The sequence below is a fragment of the Penicillium hispanicum genome, assembly GCF_028827665.1.
Source record: "Penicillium hispanicum strain IBT 35686 chromosome Unknown utg000006l_segment0_segment0, whole genome shotgun sequence".
NCBI lineage: Eukaryota > Fungi > Ascomycota > Eurotiomycetes > Eurotiales > Aspergillaceae > Penicillium > Penicillium hispanicum.
Window position 1 is genome coordinate 2239255 of NW_026623198.1, and position 18303 is coordinate 2257557.

General features: G+C 52.0%; 8 protein-coding genes across 8 annotated transcripts; 6 read left to right on the plus strand and 2 right to left on the minus strand.

The window, feature by feature from the left end:
* Positions 1–393: 393 nt before the first annotated feature.
* Positions 394–2206, plus strand: N7459_007165 (mitochondrial-processing protease subunit alpha; the record flags this gene model as incomplete). Its single annotated transcript, XM_056946333.1, has 2 exons — positions 394–495; positions 560–2206. The coding sequence occupies 2 exons, from the start codon at positions 394–396 to the stop codon at positions 2204–2206; spliced, it is 1749 nt and encodes a 582-aa protein (XP_056798332.1).
* A 392-nt stretch (positions 2207–2598) lies between these two features.
* N7459_007166 (mitochondrial import receptor subunit TOM22) lies at positions 2599–3537 on the plus strand (the record flags this gene model as incomplete). Its single annotated transcript, XM_056946334.1, has 3 exons — positions 2599–2707; positions 2959–3248; positions 3484–3537. The coding sequence occupies 3 exons, from the start codon at positions 2599–2601 to the stop codon at positions 3535–3537; spliced, it is 453 nt and encodes a 150-aa protein (XP_056798333.1).
* Positions 3538–4331: 794 nt separating this feature from the next.
* N7459_007167 (uncharacterized protein) lies at positions 4332–6299 on the minus strand (the record flags this gene model as incomplete). The annotated part of the gene is made up of 4 exons (XM_056946335.1): positions 4332–4626; positions 4680–5469; positions 5526–5963; positions 6011–6299. The coding sequence occupies 4 exons, from the start codon at positions 6297–6299 to the stop codon at positions 4332–4334; spliced, it is 1812 nt and encodes a 603-aa protein (XP_056798334.1).
* A 1401-nt stretch (positions 6300–7700) lies between these two features.
* N7459_007168 (putative MFS sugar transporter) lies at positions 7701–9484 on the plus strand (the record flags this gene model as incomplete). The annotated part of the gene is made up of 5 exons (XM_056946336.1): positions 7701–7738; positions 7807–8147; positions 8218–8455; positions 8516–9039; positions 9096–9484. The coding sequence occupies 5 exons, from the start codon at positions 7701–7703 to the stop codon at positions 9482–9484; spliced, it is 1530 nt and encodes a 509-aa protein (XP_056798335.1).
* Positions 9485–9556: 72 nt separating this feature from the next.
* Positions 9557–12722, minus strand: N7459_007169 (uncharacterized protein; the record flags this gene model as incomplete). Its single annotated transcript, XM_056946337.1, has 9 exons — positions 9557–9572; positions 9769–9971; positions 10023–10333; positions 10400–10559; positions 10612–10713; positions 10780–11144; positions 11213–11436; positions 11487–11643; positions 12209–12722. 9 exons carry the CDS (start codon positions 12720–12722, stop codon positions 9557–9559), a joined length of 2052 nt encoding a protein of 683 aa, XP_056798336.1.
* A 948-nt stretch (positions 12723–13670) lies between these two features.
* N7459_007170 (TauD/TfdA family dioxygenase) lies at positions 13671–15044 on the plus strand (the record flags this gene model as incomplete). The annotated part of the gene is made up of 4 exons (XM_056946338.1): positions 13671–13929; positions 13988–14474; positions 14525–14830; positions 14888–15044. The coding sequence occupies 4 exons, from the start codon at positions 13671–13673 to the stop codon at positions 15042–15044; spliced, it is 1209 nt and encodes a 402-aa protein (XP_056798337.1).
* Positions 15045–15340: 296 nt separating this feature from the next.
* Positions 15341–15862, plus strand: N7459_007171 (DUF1993 domain-containing protein; the record flags this gene model as incomplete). The annotated part of the gene is made up of 1 exon (XM_056946339.1): positions 15341–15862. One exon carries the CDS (start codon positions 15341–15343, stop codon positions 15860–15862), a length of 522 nt encoding a protein of 173 aa, XP_056798338.1.
* A 1381-nt stretch (positions 15863–17243) lies between these two features.
* N7459_007172 (uncharacterized protein) lies at positions 17244–17573 on the plus strand (the record flags this gene model as incomplete). The annotated part of the gene is made up of 1 exon (XM_056946340.1): positions 17244–17573. One exon carries the CDS (start codon positions 17244–17246, stop codon positions 17571–17573), a length of 330 nt encoding a protein of 109 aa, XP_056798339.1.
* Between the last annotated feature and the right edge of the window lie 730 nt (positions 17574–18303).

The following is an 18303-nucleotide window of genomic DNA, read 5'->3' on the forward strand; positions in this document are numbered from 1 at the left end:
CGAAAGGTGTTTCTTGATGGCAGTGTAGTGCCCTGGGTGGCTCTCTGCCCTTAGCTTAGCTGCGCAGTCCTTTGTTGGTTCTTGGTCAGCAATCTAGGGGACAGCGCATCCCATGTGCACTTGTATGCGAAAGCTTCCCATAGGCTCATACTTGCAGAATATTACGAATAAGAACGGACCAGAAGATCTAGCTAGTCACCATTTGGTCGAAATTCCCAGCGGGCTCGACTGAGGTCGGTCACCCAACCGCTTAAGTAAGCACATCGGCGCAGGTCTCCGAAATGAATCTTCGCCGTTGTTCTGATTCCCGACTCTCTCGGATTTCCTGGATAGCGAGTTCAGCACGCATTCTCGAATCCCAGGATCGCTACGCGTGTCTAGAATAAAATAAACATGCGTCGCTCTGCATTGCGGGCTGTCGAGTCCGCAAAGCCGCTCGCGCGAGCTCCTCGCTCAGTGTCGAGAAGCTTTGCTACTCTCAATGACGCGGCCAAGGTATCCCATCGTGAATCTCTCCCATCTTACGAACGTATCTAACCAAAATTCCTGTCTTATGTAGGACCCGGCGGAATTAGATCAAATTACCACTCTTCCGAATGGCGTTCGCGTCGCTACCGAATCATTACCGGGACCCTTCGCGGGTGTCGGAGTTTACGTCGATGCCGGATCTCGTTACGAAGACGCTAGCCTGCGCGGAGTCAGTCATATCATGGACCGGTTGGCCTTCAAATCGACCAAGGCACGCTCAGGGGATGAGATGTTGGAGGTTCTAGAGTCGCTGGGCGGCAACATCCAATGCGCTTCCTCGCGAGAATCGTTGATGTACCAGTCCGCCAGCTTTAACTCAGCAGTGCCTACTACTCTCGGTCTCCTGGCAGAGACGATCCGGGATCCCCTCATCACCGAGGAGGAAGTTCTTGACCAACTGGCGACAGCGGAGTACGAGATTGGCGAGATTTGGGCTAAGCCGGAGCTCATCCTGCCCGAGCTGGTCCACATGACTGCATACCAGGGTAACACGCTAGGAAACCCTCTGCTCTGCCCTAGTGAGAGGCTGGGAGAGATCAACAAGGCCGTTGTCGAGCGTTACCGCGAGGTCTTTTACAACCCAGACCGGATGGTGGTTGCTTTTGCCGGCGTGCCGCATGCGGAGGCTGTTAAGCTCACCGAGCAATACTTTGGCGACATGAAAAGCCGCGATATTAGCAAGGGACCTGTCTTGTCGGGATCTGGAATTGATACGACTCTGTCAGACTCCCCCGGTGCTGCTACTGAGGGTCAAGTACCCACCGTCCCTCAGTTCACGCCCTCCTCGACCGTGAGCAGCCCAGCCGCTTCTCAAAAAACACATTCGTCGCTTCTGTCGAAACTACCATTCCTTAAGAAACTCACCGATTCCTCGCCAAATGCCGTCGAACCCCTTGATCCCTCTCTCATCGAGCCCTCCACATTGGATCTGCGTCGGCCGGCCCACTACACGGGCGGTTTCATTGCTCTTCCTCCCATTCCGCCTCCCGCCAACCCGATGTTGCCTCGCCTAAGCCATATCCACCTTGCTTTCGAGGCACTCCCCATCTCTTCGCCCGATATTTATGCCCTGGCTACTCTCCAGACCCTTCTGGGTGGCGGCGGTTCCTTCTCCGCTGGTGGTCCCGGTAAGGGCATGTACTCCCGACTGTACACCAATGTCCTCAACCAGCACGGATGGGTTGAGAGCTGCATTGCCTTCAACCACAGCTACACTGATAGCGGTGTATTTGGAATCTCCGCCTCGTGCAGCCCGACCCGGACGACAGAGATGCTTGAAGTGATGTGCCGTGAGCTGCAATCACTGACCCTGGACACCGGCTACACTGCTCTGCAAACACAGGAGGTCAACCGTGCGAAGAACCAGCTCCGCTCGTCCCTGCTCATGAACCTCGAGTCTCGCATGGTTGAACTCGAGGATCTCGGTCGCCAGGTGCAGGTTCACGGCCGCAAGGTGAGCGTGAAGGAGATGTGCGATCAGATCGAGGCTTTGACCGTTGAAGATCTGCGCCGTGTGGCGCGTCAGGTCTTTGGCGGCCACGTCCAGAACCATGGCCAGGGAACCGGCAAGCCGACAGTCGTGCTGCAGGAGGGTGAGCTGGAAGGATACAAGCTTCGGTCCTTCCCTTGGGAGGAAATTCAAGAGCGCATTGCGCGCTGGAAACTTGGTCGCCGGTAAATAGAATCTTAGGGTGTGGTCAGAGATGCTCCGGTATTGGGATGGCCTGGCTGCTTCCATAGAAAGAGACCGGAGGTGTATGGCTGTTGGGATGAAGTGAGTGCATTGGGAGGATGAGTGTAATTATAGACATTTTGGCCAACACGACTCTGTAAAATAGCTTCACACCTGTCTTCTAGTGAGCCTCTGATCACTTGCCGATTCCTCTATAGTGACTGCCGCGATGAAGCGCAAGATCGAATTACGTCGTGTTGTTCTTCCCGGCGGGTCCAAGCTCCTCGCCGCTTTTGCCCGGCAAAAAAGTCGGAGCGCCCGAACTCGCGCTCCGTTCCTCCATCATTCATCTCCATCTCCATTAATCCCATCTACTCCATACCCTCCAATCCACCAAAATGGTCAAGCTTACCGAGGTCGAGGACGAGCACTTCACGGACAAGCCCACCCCCAGCAAGCACGATGCTCTGCTGGTGTCCGATGACGAGGAAGACTACACCGACACTGGTAAGTGTTTGACAGCCCCTGCTCTGTCTGCCTCCGGGTCTCGCGAGTCGCATCGCGTCATGAACGAGATTGCATTTGTTTTGTCCAAACGAAGACTGGCGACTCGATGTGTCTTGCCTATCCGATCCAGGCCTAGCCGGCAAGATTCGCGGTAGTCGAACATCACCCCAAGAATCCAGAATGAATATCCATTATCAACCATCAATGAATCGGAATCATGTCTGACATCGTGCCTTTTGGATCATATTTAGAATCAGAGATCTCCAACGAGTCCGATGATGAGGTCGAGGAGGAATCCATCTACGACCGTCTCTCCGCCTTGAAAGACATCATCCCCCCCTCCGCCCGCCGTACCGTCACCAGCTCCGTCTCCACGCTCACAAACTTCAGCAAGGCCAGTCTGTCCTTCAGTGGCAAGGCTCTGTGGATTATTAGCACCAGTGCCTTCCTGATCGGTGTCCCGTGGGCGCTGGCATATGCCGAGGAGGAGCAGTACATTCAGATGGAGCGTGAGCAGGGCATGATTAAGGGTGCCAATGAGGTATGATTCTCTTTTCCTTACTTCTCTTGCCAGAGTAGTTACAACTACCGGGATGGGGTGGATGGGGTCGCACTGTGGATGACCCGCTCGAAAAAATGGTTGCTCAAGGTGTTCTCCGCCAAGTTGAGACTTAAAAGCCCCTTCTGGCTTAATGGCATCATGACCAGCGTGACCCAGCGAGAGTTCTCTCATATCCGAACTTGAACCGTTTAGCTGACCGTGATTCCTCCCACAGATGCTCACCCCCGGCGGCGAGCCCGAGAAGCAGGGGGCCCAGCCCACCCTGTAAATTAATATTGCCTCGAGAAACAGAGAAATTGGCCGAGAGCCGAGCGATTCGAACATCGGTCGCAAATGACGATACAAAATCGACTCAACAGAATGACCTTTGAAGACCGGCATAAAGGGTCGAGTAAACATCGGCCCGATCCATTGGTTTTATGACCGCGTCTCGGCGAGCATGGCGAATTCCGAGCACGACCTCTCAGGGATACGCTTTGACACCACTCGTTGGCCTTCGGGTCGTTTGCTTCTTGGTCATTGGCCACCTGTTTCGGGTTCTTCCTTGCTTCCTTGATGTGTTTATCCAGAATCTTTGGCTCCGGCAGCTCATGCATGCATGTATTTGTACAACCACAATTATTTCCCTTTACCCATGTCCTTCCTATACTTTTTGTTCCTTTTCCAATTTTCTTTCGTGATATGTATGTCTAGGTGATGAACTCTGGTATCCCAGTCCGAATCACGCTATTTGGCAGACACGTTTAGTCTAGGTAAATATCTTGGGGTCTTGATGAAAAGAGCTTGATTTTTGTTCCTTCTCTCAAACTGCAGAAGAAGAGATCTGGTTTTAGGAGACCAGCCAGTTATTCGCCTCCCTGTCCATCATAATGTGGTCCTCTGTAATAAGGGATCTATATGTACAGAATGGCGTCCACAGTAAAAATTTAGTAAAAAGGGGTATCAAAGTGCCGCGAAAACAGCACGAATAAGGAAATTTATGTTTTCATCGATGTGGATCAGGCAACAAACTACCTTCCAAAATGCTACTCATCCCAAGACAGACTAATAAGGATGGAGCTGTTAGATGGTAGCACAACTTGCATCAAGGTAAAGACCACGTACCGTTTGCTCCCGAGCAGACTTGAGATTCATATGGAAATCGCGCCAGAGCTTGTCGATTTCACCAGCGGCGACCATGCGGTCAATGACTTTGATTGCGTTCCGTGTCTTACGCTTCTGGCTCAGGTTGTTTCGGCGCAGAACTTCGGCGTCGGCCATGTGGCCCATGCGATCGAGATAGTCAACGACCCATTCATTGAGGTGAAAGCGCCAGTGGGTGAGAGTGTGGGCCAACTGGGCCTTGTTCTTGCAATGTCTGGTGAAATGTAAGCTCGAGATTGACCAATGATTGGTAGTGTTAAAAAGCACCTTCCCAAGAAAAAGCGGATATTCTCATCCGGCAAGACACGGCCATCTCTGTCACGATCCGGCCCTTGTCCATCTTCTGCGTCGGAATCACCAATCTGTTCGGGCTGGTCCTCGTCACTGTCGTCGATGAGGGGCTCTAAGGTTTTCAGGGAATAGGGTTTGCCATATAATTTCATGTCAGTAGATGCCGGATGCCCTGACCGATTGCACGCGTCACACGGATGGTTTGCATCCGTGGGAAACGCAGTGATCTCCATGTGTGGCCGGGCCAGGAGGGAGCGGCGGAACTTGTCCCCCCAAACGGAAGAGATTAGCTGAGAGCCAGCACGGCCCTTGACCTCGTCTTCCAATTTCATGAATGCCATTTCATACATGGCGTCGGAACGTGGGAAGGCTGGGTCAAGACGGTTATGCACCATCCACCCGACCACGTCGCGGAAGTATTCTTTTAGCTGTTTATATGCGTGCCGTGTAAACTCCAAAGGAATCTCTTCAGTAGGCACGCCCAGCATCGCACTATCATCTTCAAGCACAAAGTCATCCTCGTAGCGGTCGAGGTCTTCGTTGCTAGCGATGGCCGATTCAACATCGCTGTCCACATCTTCGTCCCGCAATTCGGCGATTTGTTCGCGCGAACTATCGTTGTCATCGTCGCTTGGGTCTTGTGCTGGCTCAGGCTCACTCTCTTCTTTCAAGCCAGCACGTCTTCGACGGAGAGTTTCAACATGCCTGAGCCTTTTGTCCCTTGCCGATTCAGCGATGCGACCCCGAGTGCGGTTCTTCTTGACCACTTGGGGGAATATTAGCTAGTCTGATCATACTGGAAGGAATATGTTGACGCTGTACCTGAGTCCTGCAAATCTCGCACATCCTCCTCAATGTCCAATTCGTCTTGATTGGCGCCTGGGCGGGGTGTCCGGGGTGACTCTGGGTCCTGAGCCCATCGCCGTCGCTTAACAGGCGATGAAACCACCGGCTCCTCCGAGTCGTCGGAATCACTCAGCACGATCGGAGAGCTCTCTGCCTTTCGCTTCAATGTGCCCCGCGGACGGGCTATCTCCACAGAATCACTGATGCTTGGGGCATCATGCTCGGTCGTATTCAACGGCCGTCGCAGTTTTCTTTTCTTCTTCAGGCTGTCTGTTTTAGGAGGACTCATGATAGGTGAGTCTCCATCGGGGAGCGCTCGTCGGTTTCTTCTCTGAGAGCTAGGCACAATGATCTCGTCGTCGGATGATGAGTCGTTTAGGTCTTGTGGCACAGCTGGTGCTTCTCGGCTGTTAGCTAGTCCGGAGACACATGTAATGGCGGGGACTGATGTATAAGCATACTCTTCTCGTCTGTCGGTATCTTGTGAACCTTCATTTCTGCACCAGGTGAGCTTTCCTTCTGGGGAGACGCTGGAGATTTATCCCGCTTTGAGGATTTGGAAGATCGCTTCTTTTTCTTGGGAGTTGCGGCCTTGCTTGTCTCTGACTTCTCTGGGCGCACTGAGGCCAGACTGGGGTGACCATAAGCCAGTGTACGAAAGCGATCGTCGGTGTTGGCGTCCTCATCGGCAATCGCTGCCGCGGGGGCGAAGGCGAGCCGCGTTTGCTTTTTGTGAGACTTGCGGGGCATGGCGGATGAAGGCGAGGAATAGGCTAGATGACGGATTTTGGTTGAAGATAAAGCATCTCCAGACGTAGGAGTCAAGCTTCCAAGGTACCCCTGGTCAAAAAGAAAAGGTCATTGCTAGCTGGTTCGACGTGAACTTTCGACCTTTTCGGGGTCGCGTGGGACCGCGTGGAGGCGCGAGAGCACGTGATAGACACCATTAGCGGCGTCTTTCCTTTCTTTTCTCTTTCCTTTTACTGTTGGCGGCCGATCTATAATCTGCGTAGTACTAGAATCAAGGCAGATTCTACGCTGAAAATAGCAGAGTGTGGAAGAGTGCAGTGGCAACACTTGTGGTATGGTTTTCGTACAGGAGTCTAAATCTAGTCGATCTATAGAGCTGATTTGCTCAGTTCTAGGTCTACAATCAATGGATCTCCAAGAATGCCACAATATGTAGCATAGATATGTATTTAAAGAGTTATTTCCGTGAATCTGCAGTCACGTACGTTGGCTTTGATATCCGGGGAGAATAAGGTCGCCTGTCCCAAGGTCTCGCGATCATTTGAATCTTGACCAAGTCACCAAAAGCTACATGTGATAATGGATTTACTTATGTACCCGAGATCTTTCTTACTTTCCCATCACCAAGTGGCTGTCGAACCACTGCCCGCAGGCACTTTTGCTATAACCGCTGTGGTCCGGTGAATGCTTACCGGCCGGGGACAAGAGAATGGTCACTCAACCTATCTCAAGTCTCGCTTCCCTTTGCTTCTTCTCCCCCCTCAATCTCTCCCCGCAACCTGAAATTTGCTCTGTGCATCCTGCCATTGGTGGAGTCAACTTTCTCCCAGTCTCCGGATTGAAGCCCCGCTGATTCGTGGGAATCACCAACGTCCCGCAGGACTAGATATCCTTGAACCTCAGATTACAGTTACCCCAGGTTCACTTTATGCGCTCCAGGGAGTCCAAGGCCAATAAGCAGTCGACCGGGCGCATCGCGCCTCTTTCCATATGTGCGAGTCTCCGGATACCCCACCACTCAGCGATCCGGAATGGACAGGACTTGCCTTAGCAAAATGCACGGTGAGCTTGGCACGTCCGGGGGATTTCTTGCGCCAGCATGGTCTGACTAGTGCCGTGATGCTTTCTGCTTGGGTCGATGGAGACCTATGGCTCCCCGCAAGGGAGACATGTGAAGCATGTGAAGAATTATATATCTGGGGAACTCCACTCGCTCTTTCACCCCCGCAAAGCTGTGGATCGTTTCCCCAGATTATCTCGACGGACTTGGTGTGTGGTTAGACCGGTAACCATCCACGTTATCCTGTTGACTGTTATATCGGGGAACTCTTTGGCAGCTCTCCCAAGTCTCTTCAAATCTAGGAGCGAACCCCCCCCCCCCCCCCTTCCGCCGTCGGCAAAATGATTGGAGGCATTAGCTCTAAGAGAGCTTATAACTGGTATGGAGCATCATCCATTACATACTTTTAGGGCTATTTCATCGGACGCGTTTGACAAGAAGATATAGGTTTATCTCGCTCGTCGCAGCGTCCTGCATGGTGTTGTACGGCTACGATGCATCGGTCTTCAATTCCGTTCAAGGCTCGGATAACTGGATGGCGTGGTTCAACGAGCCCAGCGCGCCGACCATCGGGTCAATCAATACAGCGTACACAGTCGGTGCCATCTTTGGTGGCTTTTTCCTTGGGGGGCCAACGGCAGATTTCCTTGGGCGCAAGACTGGAATGGCGATTGGTTGCGCTCTGGTCATCATTGCTACATTCATGCAGACCTTCGCGCCGCACCACAACCTGGCGTGCTTCCTGGCTGGGCGGTGCATCATTGGTATTGGCCAGGGTATTGCACTGAGTACGTTTGTTACTCTTACCCTTCGGGGCCATCGTTTTCTATGACAGGAACTAACCCAATAACATCACAGCGGCTGGCCCCATCTACATTGGTGAACTGGCACCCTCCGAGATTCGCGGCAAAATCATGACTTTCTGGCAGATGTTCTACTCCGTTGGGTCTTTTATTTGCTTCTGGATCAACTACGCCTGCACCAAGAATGTTACCAAACTGGGTCAATGGGACTGGAAGTTGGTTATCATCTTCCAGCTTCTGGTGCCCGTTCTGATTCTCATCTTGCTACCTACTATTCCGGGTAGCCCTCGTTGGTAGGTTCACTCACTCCACCACTGTGTGAGAAAAGGCTCTAGAGCACTGACAACACTCAGGTTCATCAAGAATGGTAACCACATCGAGAAGGCACGTGCTGCACTTCGAAGAGTGCGAGACACCGAGGAGGAGGTCGAGGCAGAACTGATGCAAATCCGGGAGGCGATTGAGTATGAGAAAGAAGCCATTTCAGGCAACTACAGCGCCTTGTGGAAGGACAGGTCTCTTCGCAAGCGCATGTATCTTGCCTTGGTTCTCAATGCTGGTCAACAGATCACTGGACAAGGCTCTCTCAACACTTACTCGACCAAGATCTATGAGAAGGTGTTTACCAGCGACAGCCAGATTGCACTCATCAACGCCCTGAATGCCACCTTTGGTATTCTCTTCACTTTGAATGCTGTGTGGCTCATCGACCGATTTGGACGACGGTTCCTCTTGATCCTTGGAGGCATCGGGATGGGCCTCTGCATGATCATTGCCGCCGCCGTCGAGACCGAAACGCCAAACCTTCCAAACGGAGCCAAATCCGAGTCCGTTGGCATCGCAATTGTGTTTCTCATGTTCTTATTTATCTTCTTCTGTGAGTTCCCTGCCACCATATGCTGCATGAAAAACAATAGCTCACAACTCTTTCAGACAAGCCTTCCTGGGGCGCGACCGTCTGGATCTGGACCTCCGAGATCTTCTCCATGAACGTCCGCGCGCAAGCCGTGGGGATGGCTTCGCAGACACAGAATGTGGCAAATACGATCTTCCAGCAGTTCTTCCCCATCTTTCTCGAGCATGACGGCTTCTATGCTTTCTACTTGTTTGCGGGTATCAATTTCTTGCTGGCCATCTTCGTCTTTTTCTTGGTGCCGGAGACCAAGAAAGTCCCTCTTGAAGAAATCGACATATTGTTCGGCGGCGCCAACCACGTTGTGCAAGGCGAGGAAGTCCTTGCACATCAGAAGGCATCAAATGTTACCCAGGATATAAGCGACAAGCCCGGCGCCGTGGCCGTGGAGAACGTTGGGTATAAATAATCGTGTCCATGGGGGACTGCTCTGCAGCAAACTGGGGGGGTGGCTCACATCTTTGAAAAATGATCTAGCAAGTTAAAGCTTTGAGTCCCTAAGACCGACTGGTAGTTATTAATCAGATTCATCACGTCCACGCGTACCCCTTGACATGATATGGTTTTCTCGTCTCGTCTCGTCTTCTGGCTGGAGCTATGCAGTCCCGATTTTCAACCAACTCTTCCACAATCGTCGTACAAGCCGGACTCCACTCTGCACCCATTTAACTTCTTGTCTTTCTGATTTTATACCTCGAAACTTGCGATCCATCACTCAGGTCGACCGCCACCAAGTCGAGTTCATAGTTAAATACCCAAGGGAACAACACAAAGCGGGCCACATAGTAGATAACACCCAGTGTTAGAATGGCAAGTGCAACAACGGGCGAGAGGTAGTAGGGAAGGCTGCTATCACTGTCTCCATTCGGGGGGATGAATGGCATGACCAACAGGAACTATGCGAGTCAGTAACAAGCCAAGGAGGAGTTGAGCACATATCGACGTACAATGCTGCCCGCGAGATAAAATGCCAGGACCGCCCACGGAGATTTGAAAGAGGGGTGGAAGTCGTCGGTCTTGGAGAAACGTATTCTGATCAATCCGATGGTGATGAGCGTCAACAGGAACACCGAGGGGTAGGTGCCGAGGCCGACGACGAAACTAAAAGCATCGCCGGCTGGAGGGGCACAGATGAAGAGGATGGTGATTCCAAGATGGATGGCCAGCGAGAATATCGGAGTTTGGAAGGGTCGATTCTGCATGAGGATGCTTGGAAAGGGGGCGACGCCGTCCTTGGCCAATTCCTGGATCAACCGTGCTAGATAAGTGTCAGTCATCTGGATCGGATAAACACAGAATGATCGGAGCAATGAGGACCACATACACACTGCGAATGCCACGCCGAGAAGATGGCCGATCGCAGACAGAGCTACCAGAGCCGGTAGGGCTTTGACGGCTGCTGAGTGTCCGTAGACATTTCGGAAGAGAGAAGCGGCGATGGTGGTGTCGGAAGCAAGGAAATCTTCTCTCGAGACTCCGGCAAACTGGACGAGAACCCGTTAGATAGAAGCAGCATTCGGAGAACAGTCAACTCACATATGCAATGTTGGCCAAGACGTAGAGCACCGTGATGACGCTCATCGCGGTGGGCAGAGCGATACGGAGCGTTCGTTCGGGACTCTTGACTTCGGAAAGGACCTTGCAACAAGTCAGTCATGGAGCCCGCTTTCAGTAAGCTATCCATGATAGCCTGGCGGAACATACTGCGTTCAAATTGTCATAGCCCTGATATGAGAATATCGCATTGAGCAGTGCAGTGCCAATGTCATAGCCGCTGTTCGAAGTGTTCTTAAAAGAGGTCGATACATCGAGGTTATGCGGCTTCTCAACTCGAAGATGGCCTCCCAGGGCAGCAAAGCCTGTGCAGACGATGAAGAAGAGGACAAACAGTTTGACGCCACTCAGCAGATCCTGGAGACCTCTGCCAATCCGTGGCGCCACCGTATGGACACCCACTGCAAATGCGACTGCGGCGATGGCCAGTCCGCGTAGCTTCCATGTTGTAGAATCGACTCCAGCTGCCTCAAGAAGGTAAGATGAAGCCGTGATCGCATTGCTGGCCGAATTCTCTGCCGTGGGATCAGAACAAATCCTGGTCCAAAGGAGCCAACTGGAATGAAAGACGGGTGTTACACACGTAGGAATACACAATAGAAGAGATAGACGCAAGTCATGAGAAGCTTCGGCGAGAACGACCGTTCCAAGTAGATCTTCATCCCGCCCGATCGTGGAATGCCGATGCCAAACTCTAACATCACCAGGGCTCCGCAGGTCGAGATGGCACCTGCAATCACCCACAGGATGAGGGCGAGTCCAGGGCTTCCGCTCAGCTGAAAGATCGTCGCCGGCGTTGAGAAGATTCTATTGTATATGAGCGATTGTTCATCGTTCTTGCGAGGGAGATACCAGACCCAGCGCCAACAATCTTATTCACGACCAGCGAGATGGCACCCCAGACCCCAATCCTGCGCTCCTGCAAGATATGGGCTTCTTTGATCTGAACGCTGGCGCCCGAAGCATTGTCGCTGGCGGAGGTATCCTGTATATCGCTCTCTGTCTCGTTAGTCTCTGGACGGGGAACCAGCAGTTGAAGTTCTCACTGTACGTGGTCTCTGCGTCTTTTGCCATGATCAAGTTGACTGCTTGAAATGAATCTGACAGATGGAATGCGTTTAAATATGCAGCAATGCGCCATTGGAGTTGCGCGATGGCAATTTTGTAGCACGAATGTCGTGATCGCTTTAGTCCCGAGGATGTGCCCACGTCCGTGCTATAGTGGAGAGCAAGACGTCTCGAATCGGCTCCACTCGAAGCTAAATATCCCTCAGGAAATGGGTGTATCTGATTTGCCTGGGTTAAGAGCATAAAAGCCAGCTTCTATGTAATATCCGTGTGGCGCGATGTTCCACGCTCTTTTGCAATCCAACAACACTGTAACCAGAATGCTAGCCTGGTATGTTGTCCCTTCAACCAAATCGAAAACAACAATGGCTCAATAAAAAGTAAAATACGAGGCTAATGCCGAATCTACACTCCAGTCGTTTGGGTTTCGCTGCGCGCAATCCGGAATTGCCTCGTAAGTCTGCCTATCAATATTCTTCATCTCTACATCAGCTCCTCGCGCGCATAATACTTTGATAGCCCCAATCTTGAAATTTCAGGCCACGTAATACAACGGAGTCTCTAAGGTGTGTATCCCGGCAGTTGATTGAAGCATCATTGTCTAGTAATAGATTGATCCCGTCGACCCAGCCTCCAGCAGCAGCCAAGTGAAGAGGCGTCACATCTTCAATCATCAACATATCGGGATCAGCTCCGTATTTCAATAAGAGACGTGTGTTGGGGATGAGCCGGCTGATCACTGAGCGATGCGGACTAAGTTTCAGCTTGATCCAATTGCACGCTTGTTGACAATCCTGCATAGGATCAAGCAGGTCTTTCATTGCCCGGTCAATCTCCTCGTCACGATTGACATCGGCAGATCCCAGGGCAGACTGGAGATGGTTCACGAGCATATTGAAGTTCTTGATGTCGCGGCTGATGGCCATAATCTCCTGGGGCGCATTTTTGCTCGTCGCAAAAAATTGATAAAGCTCCAAGGAGGCCTTTGTAGCAGTTCCTGCGAGCTGTTCCAATTGCTTGGCCATTGCCAGTGAATGAGGCTTGTGATGAGCAAAATGCGGAGCGGCAACGAGAGCTATGTGACGTTGACTGAGATATTAAAATGCGTATAGATCTACTTGAGTTGGCAACTGGACAGTCTGAATGATTCAATACAGCTCGCTGTTTCTGTGAGCTGCACCATGAAGCGTGAGCGCCGCTGAAGTACGAGAATGTAGAGTGTTGGCTTTCATTCAGCCTCGGGGAGTATCGGGGGGCTGAAGCCATGTAGATCCTGGGCTATGCAAGATGAACGATGATTTCATGTCCGGATATGTGGAGTGAGAATTCTGCTTAGAGCAATCGAGGACGTAGAATCGGATGAGTATCAGACTTTAGTTTCTAGAGAGCCACTCGAGACACGAGAGCGTCAGTAATTTGCACCCATCTAACAGCTAGTGGCTTGGCCATGATGCGAGACTGATCCTCAATGGTGACAGACGGATCGTCGTGGCTGAGGAGACATTTTGCTTGGCTTCAGATGCTGCATCTCACGGTTTAGACGCAGAACTGGTAAGAAGGCCATAATGCAGACCAAGGTATTCTCAAAACAGCCGGGATCTGCTTGCCCGTTTTGCAAAGATATCTAAGCGGCGTTGCATCTTGCAAGATAGCAGTCATTCAAGCGGCCGTAGTAGAAACCATCAATATTTTTCATGTTTAGTTATATTTATTTGTATATCTCAGCCCCGCCCATGACTGTTAGCATGTATGTCTATGCAACGTTGCAACGCGGGGTGAGCTCGTCGTGGGTGGAGATGATGTCGCAAATGACAGCGAATGATTGCATTCCGATTAACCAAGAAAAGATGACGCGATCACACGCGATCGGCTACGTGAACAGCGTCAGCCGTATTCCATTCGGAATATATGAAGCGGGGTTCCTCGTCCTGTTGACTCGGTGAATAATAGCTTCAAGTGGAAGACATCTCACAATGTCGGTGGTTCAAACCATTACCCAACCCACTCAACCTGATATCGAATATCACCCCAACTATGCCAAATATCAAGATCGCTCTCGTCGTCGCAAAGCAACCGAGACGCTCCAAACCAGCGTGCCGACTGGATTTCCTCAACAATTAGTATCGCCACTGGTCTGGGAGGGGAAAGACGTTGAGAAACGGAGTGACTGGATTTATCAGTTGAACAATGCTCAACTAGACGAGATTGATGCCGCCCTGAAGAGCTTCAAAGGTGCGTGTTCCTTCATTCAACTAGCCGATTTCCAAGGTTAGTCTGTAACACTTCTCAGCTCTCAATAAGCCGCTGGGCTACATCAACCAGTCCACCTTCCCCCTTCCTCAACTTCATCCCACGCTCAGGGACCTCTCCAAAGAACTCCACAACGGCCGAGGCTTCTTTGTTCTTCGGGGCTTGCGAATCGACGACTACTCTCGTGAGGATAACATCATCATCTACACCGGCGTCTCCTCCCACATCGGAAGTATTCGTGGCCGTCAGCAAGACACGCGACTGCAAAACGGAACCTCCCCCGTCATCTCTCACATCAAGGACATCACAAGGACGGTCGACAAGAGCAAGATCGGTGCGCCATCCAACACCTCCGATAAGCAAGTCTTTCACACCGATGCTGGCGACATCATTTCACTGCTCTGCCTCAGTCCGTCAGCCGAGGCGGGCGAGAGCTATCTCTCGAGTAGTTGGAATGTATACAATATCCTGGCAAAGGAGCGGCCCGATCTGATCCATACGTTGTCCCAAGATTGGCCGGTTGATGGGTAAGTCGTTGAGCATCATGGAGTGCCTTTCGTGCTAATAACGTTCCCAGGTTTAACAACCCAAATAAGCCGTACACTCTTCGTCCACTCCTGTACCACCAGCCAGCTACTGAGAGTACCCCCGAGCGAGTTCTAATCCAGTACGCTCGACGATACTTCACGGGATTCCTCGCCCAACCCCGTTCCAAGGATATTCCGCCGATCACTGAGGCCCAGGCCGAAGCATTGGATGCATTGCACTTCCTAGCTGAAGAGCATAGCGCCTCGTTAGATTTCCAGAAGGGCGACGTCCAATACGTCAATAACCTCAGCATCTTTCATGCACGGAATGGTTTCAAGGATGCACCAGGCAAAGAGTATGTTCCCACCCTGCCTAAGATGCTGCCAAACGTACATCATACTGACCATGGTAGACGGCATCTTCTGCGCATTTGGCTGCGGGACCCCGAGAATGCGTGGATCACTCCCGAACCCCTTCAACATCGTTGGGATGCGGTCTATAAAGATGTCACCGAGGATGAGCAAGCCTTTCCTCTGGAGCCAGCCCTTCGGAAGAATCTGGGCTCCTAGATGAACCACAGCGACCATATTGCACATCGATGGGTGGATGAGAACCCACATAGTCAGATTGAGAGAAGAGGATATTCCTCGCCATGAAAAACCGCCCGAATGCTGGACTCGCTTAGCGGAGCTGCAGTCTTGGCAGAATCGTTTTCATTCTTATTATTGCCCCTCCGGCGATTCGGTAGATCCCAATTCAAGCCTTCTCTCTCCATCTTTGGTTCGGATCGCCTCGCTGCGAATTCACAATTTCTAGATCTGCCGGTCTCTTCTCCAGTTGCCCCTACAGACTCCTCACGCCAACCATGGGTCACTCGCTTTACGACGGAACCATCGTGGTGGCCTATAGTATCCTCCAGACCCTATCACACATCCTCCACAAAGCCGAGGAGCGCCCCAATGCGAGCGCTCTTCTCGAGGCCCGTCTCTATGAGGACATGTACCCCTTGACCGACCAGATCCGCATCGCGACCCAATTCTGCGAGAACCTCGTCGCGAGATTGACCGGTCGCGAGCCGGTGGTCTATGAAAACAACTTGACGACATTTGCCAAATTCCACGAGCGCATTGCCGCGGTGCAGAAGACGCTGAACGAGGCCGACAAGAAGCTCGTGAACCAGCACGGCGATATCGTTGCGACCACCAAGATTGGTCCGAAGGGGACAACGGAGATGAGCGGCGCCATGTTCGCGTATAGCATCACCTTGCCGAATATCTACTTCCACCTTGCTACTGCGTATGGGATTCTGCGGAAGGAGGGGGTGCCGCTGGGCAAACTGGACTATTACGTCGGCTTTTATCCTCCACCAGTGGTTGGGAGTCAGTAGAGGAAATTAGGGCCCTGTACATAGTTGGTGGCGGTAGACGGTGATGATACACTTCTTGATTCTTTATACTGGGCTTGCTCTTGAGCTTTCTTGATCTTAGATCTATCATCTTCATGCATAAGACCTTTTATATGTCTTTCTGTTTATTACCTCGGGCACAACATACATTTGATATCAGGCTGTAGCGGATGCATCGAGTTTGCGATCAATATAAGATTCGAGAAGAATTGCGTTGGCGTCAACGCTGGTCGCACCTCGTTTTCCCTCACTTTGACCATCTTCGAGCAGCTCGACTGGGCTTCGGGGTGAGCGTAGGGATGAGCATCCCAATCTACTTCATCGCCACGATAGTTGCTCACAGCCTTCATCAGCGACCATCTGCGCCACCGCTTCGCCTTCCTCCAGGCGCGTCATCGCCACAATCGGATATGTGCTCCTGATCTGTCAGAAGCCCAAGAGCCGGGGAACCTTGAGGATGGCCATCCGAGTTGTCGGTTTACTATCAGGTGAAGCATGTTATCCCGGTGGATTTGATCCATTGCACGTCTCACGTCTCACCTCATGATGATATCGACGAGCTCCGCTCCATCATTCGGAAACATGCTCCGACTGTTGCTTGCCCGTGGGCATCAACGAGGCCAATAGCGCATTGGAACTGATATTATGTATCACCATGGTGTGGGTCTTGAGAGGCGACGAGTTGAAAGGAATGATGTCGTTGGATATGTTTCCGCTTGGAGATTAGGATCGCCATCTGCATCTGCATGGAGTCGATGGCATTGTCTCGCCGGCTTAGAAGATTGCCCTCCAACGCTGAAGTATTGTCGAGTCCAGCTAGATGCCCGCAATCGGCCTCGTATAAAGCAACCGCCGATTGGCAGTGACAACCACGGGTCTCGCAGGCTCCACCGCAAGTAGAATCATCTTCGAATGTTCCGCAATAGAAGAATCATGATGGTTGATCGGCTTCGCGGTGCCGAGATGACGTAACTGGCGCCCATACAAAAGGCGCTCGTCCAGCATTGCACATTATTGCACATTGCTCGTTGCACTCCCTGGTGCACCTGGTCGAGACTGGGAAGCTCCCAAATATCCAATCCAAATTCCCGTTTGACTTTTCCCCGTCGCATACCACCTAGTCTGTGCTGTCGGCGAGCAACCACTGCAACTGAACCGAGCCCAATCCCTGGATCCAATGAAACCTGCCGCGCATCCCGCGGAGACATTGAATTATTGTCACCTTTCCCACGCTGGATCAGCCCGAGGATCCTTTGGTATTTAACAACCCCATCCTCCCATCCTCCCCCCAGCCCCAGCTTTCATCTGACAGTCCCAGTGAACCCCAGATATCCATCAGCGATTGACGACGTCTCTCGTCGTCATGTCGAAAGTCCACTCACCGCGCAACAAGGACTCCCAATCCGTCGCCTCTGGGGGACCATGGAAAGTCGACACGCCATTTGGTCCTCCGCAGGTCTCACGCTCTTTTCCCAACGGCGGCATCCGACGGCTCCGTAACACCCTGGCCAAACTATCGCCATCTGCCTTCGCGGAGAAAGAGCTGCTGCGCAAGAAGAATCAATATAAGATCCCCCTGACTCACCGGAACGTGGACACCTTTGTCACGGAGCAGGAATGCAACGACGCCTGCCGGCCCAATCAACGCACGCCCGATATCCAGGTGGCTGAATGGCTCGAGCGGGTGTCTTGATCGGGAGACGTGCAGCGTTTTCATCTCACGCGCCCAGTGGCGGACCAGCAGAGTTCGACCAGGCGCTTTCTCGACTTTTCCAGATGTCCTCGCCCCGCACGATCGGCGCAGCCACCACGCAAAGTCAATCCGGTTCTTTGCCTGTCGGAGCGAGCACACTGGATGAGACTGGACGGGGTCGCAGGGGGGGGCCCAATTAGGGATCATTATTGCTCTCATTCACCTCTGGCCATCGACGCTATGGCGCCAGGCGTACTCGTGCCACTACGTATGCCGAGACGGGCTCTCGCTGTCGCAGAGGCGCCGTCGCCAAACGGTATGTCTGGGCATATGTGTCCATCCTTTTTGGTGAGACATGGCCCTGTCTCATTGTATGCTTCTTGTCTTGGAGCTCATCCAAATAGTAGGCCACAGATCCTCCAACAATCGTATAGTCCTGAGCGATCGGCGCTTCAGTGCGTAGTGGCTTGGCAAGGGCGCTCTGTCTCTTGCCTCCACACGAAAGACACTTGACGATCCCTGAGTCAAAACAAAAGGCATTCTGTATTGGATTGCTAGAGCCTTCGTGAGAATGCACATGGGATCCATATATTTTCGGTGGACATACATGGGTAATTCCAACTCGCGATGGGGAAGTATTGTTGTGTTCTGCACAGTCGCACCAGCCGGATAGGATCCATGTAAATCAAATAGAAATTCATCTCGATGTAACAGAGCTGACTTCCATCAT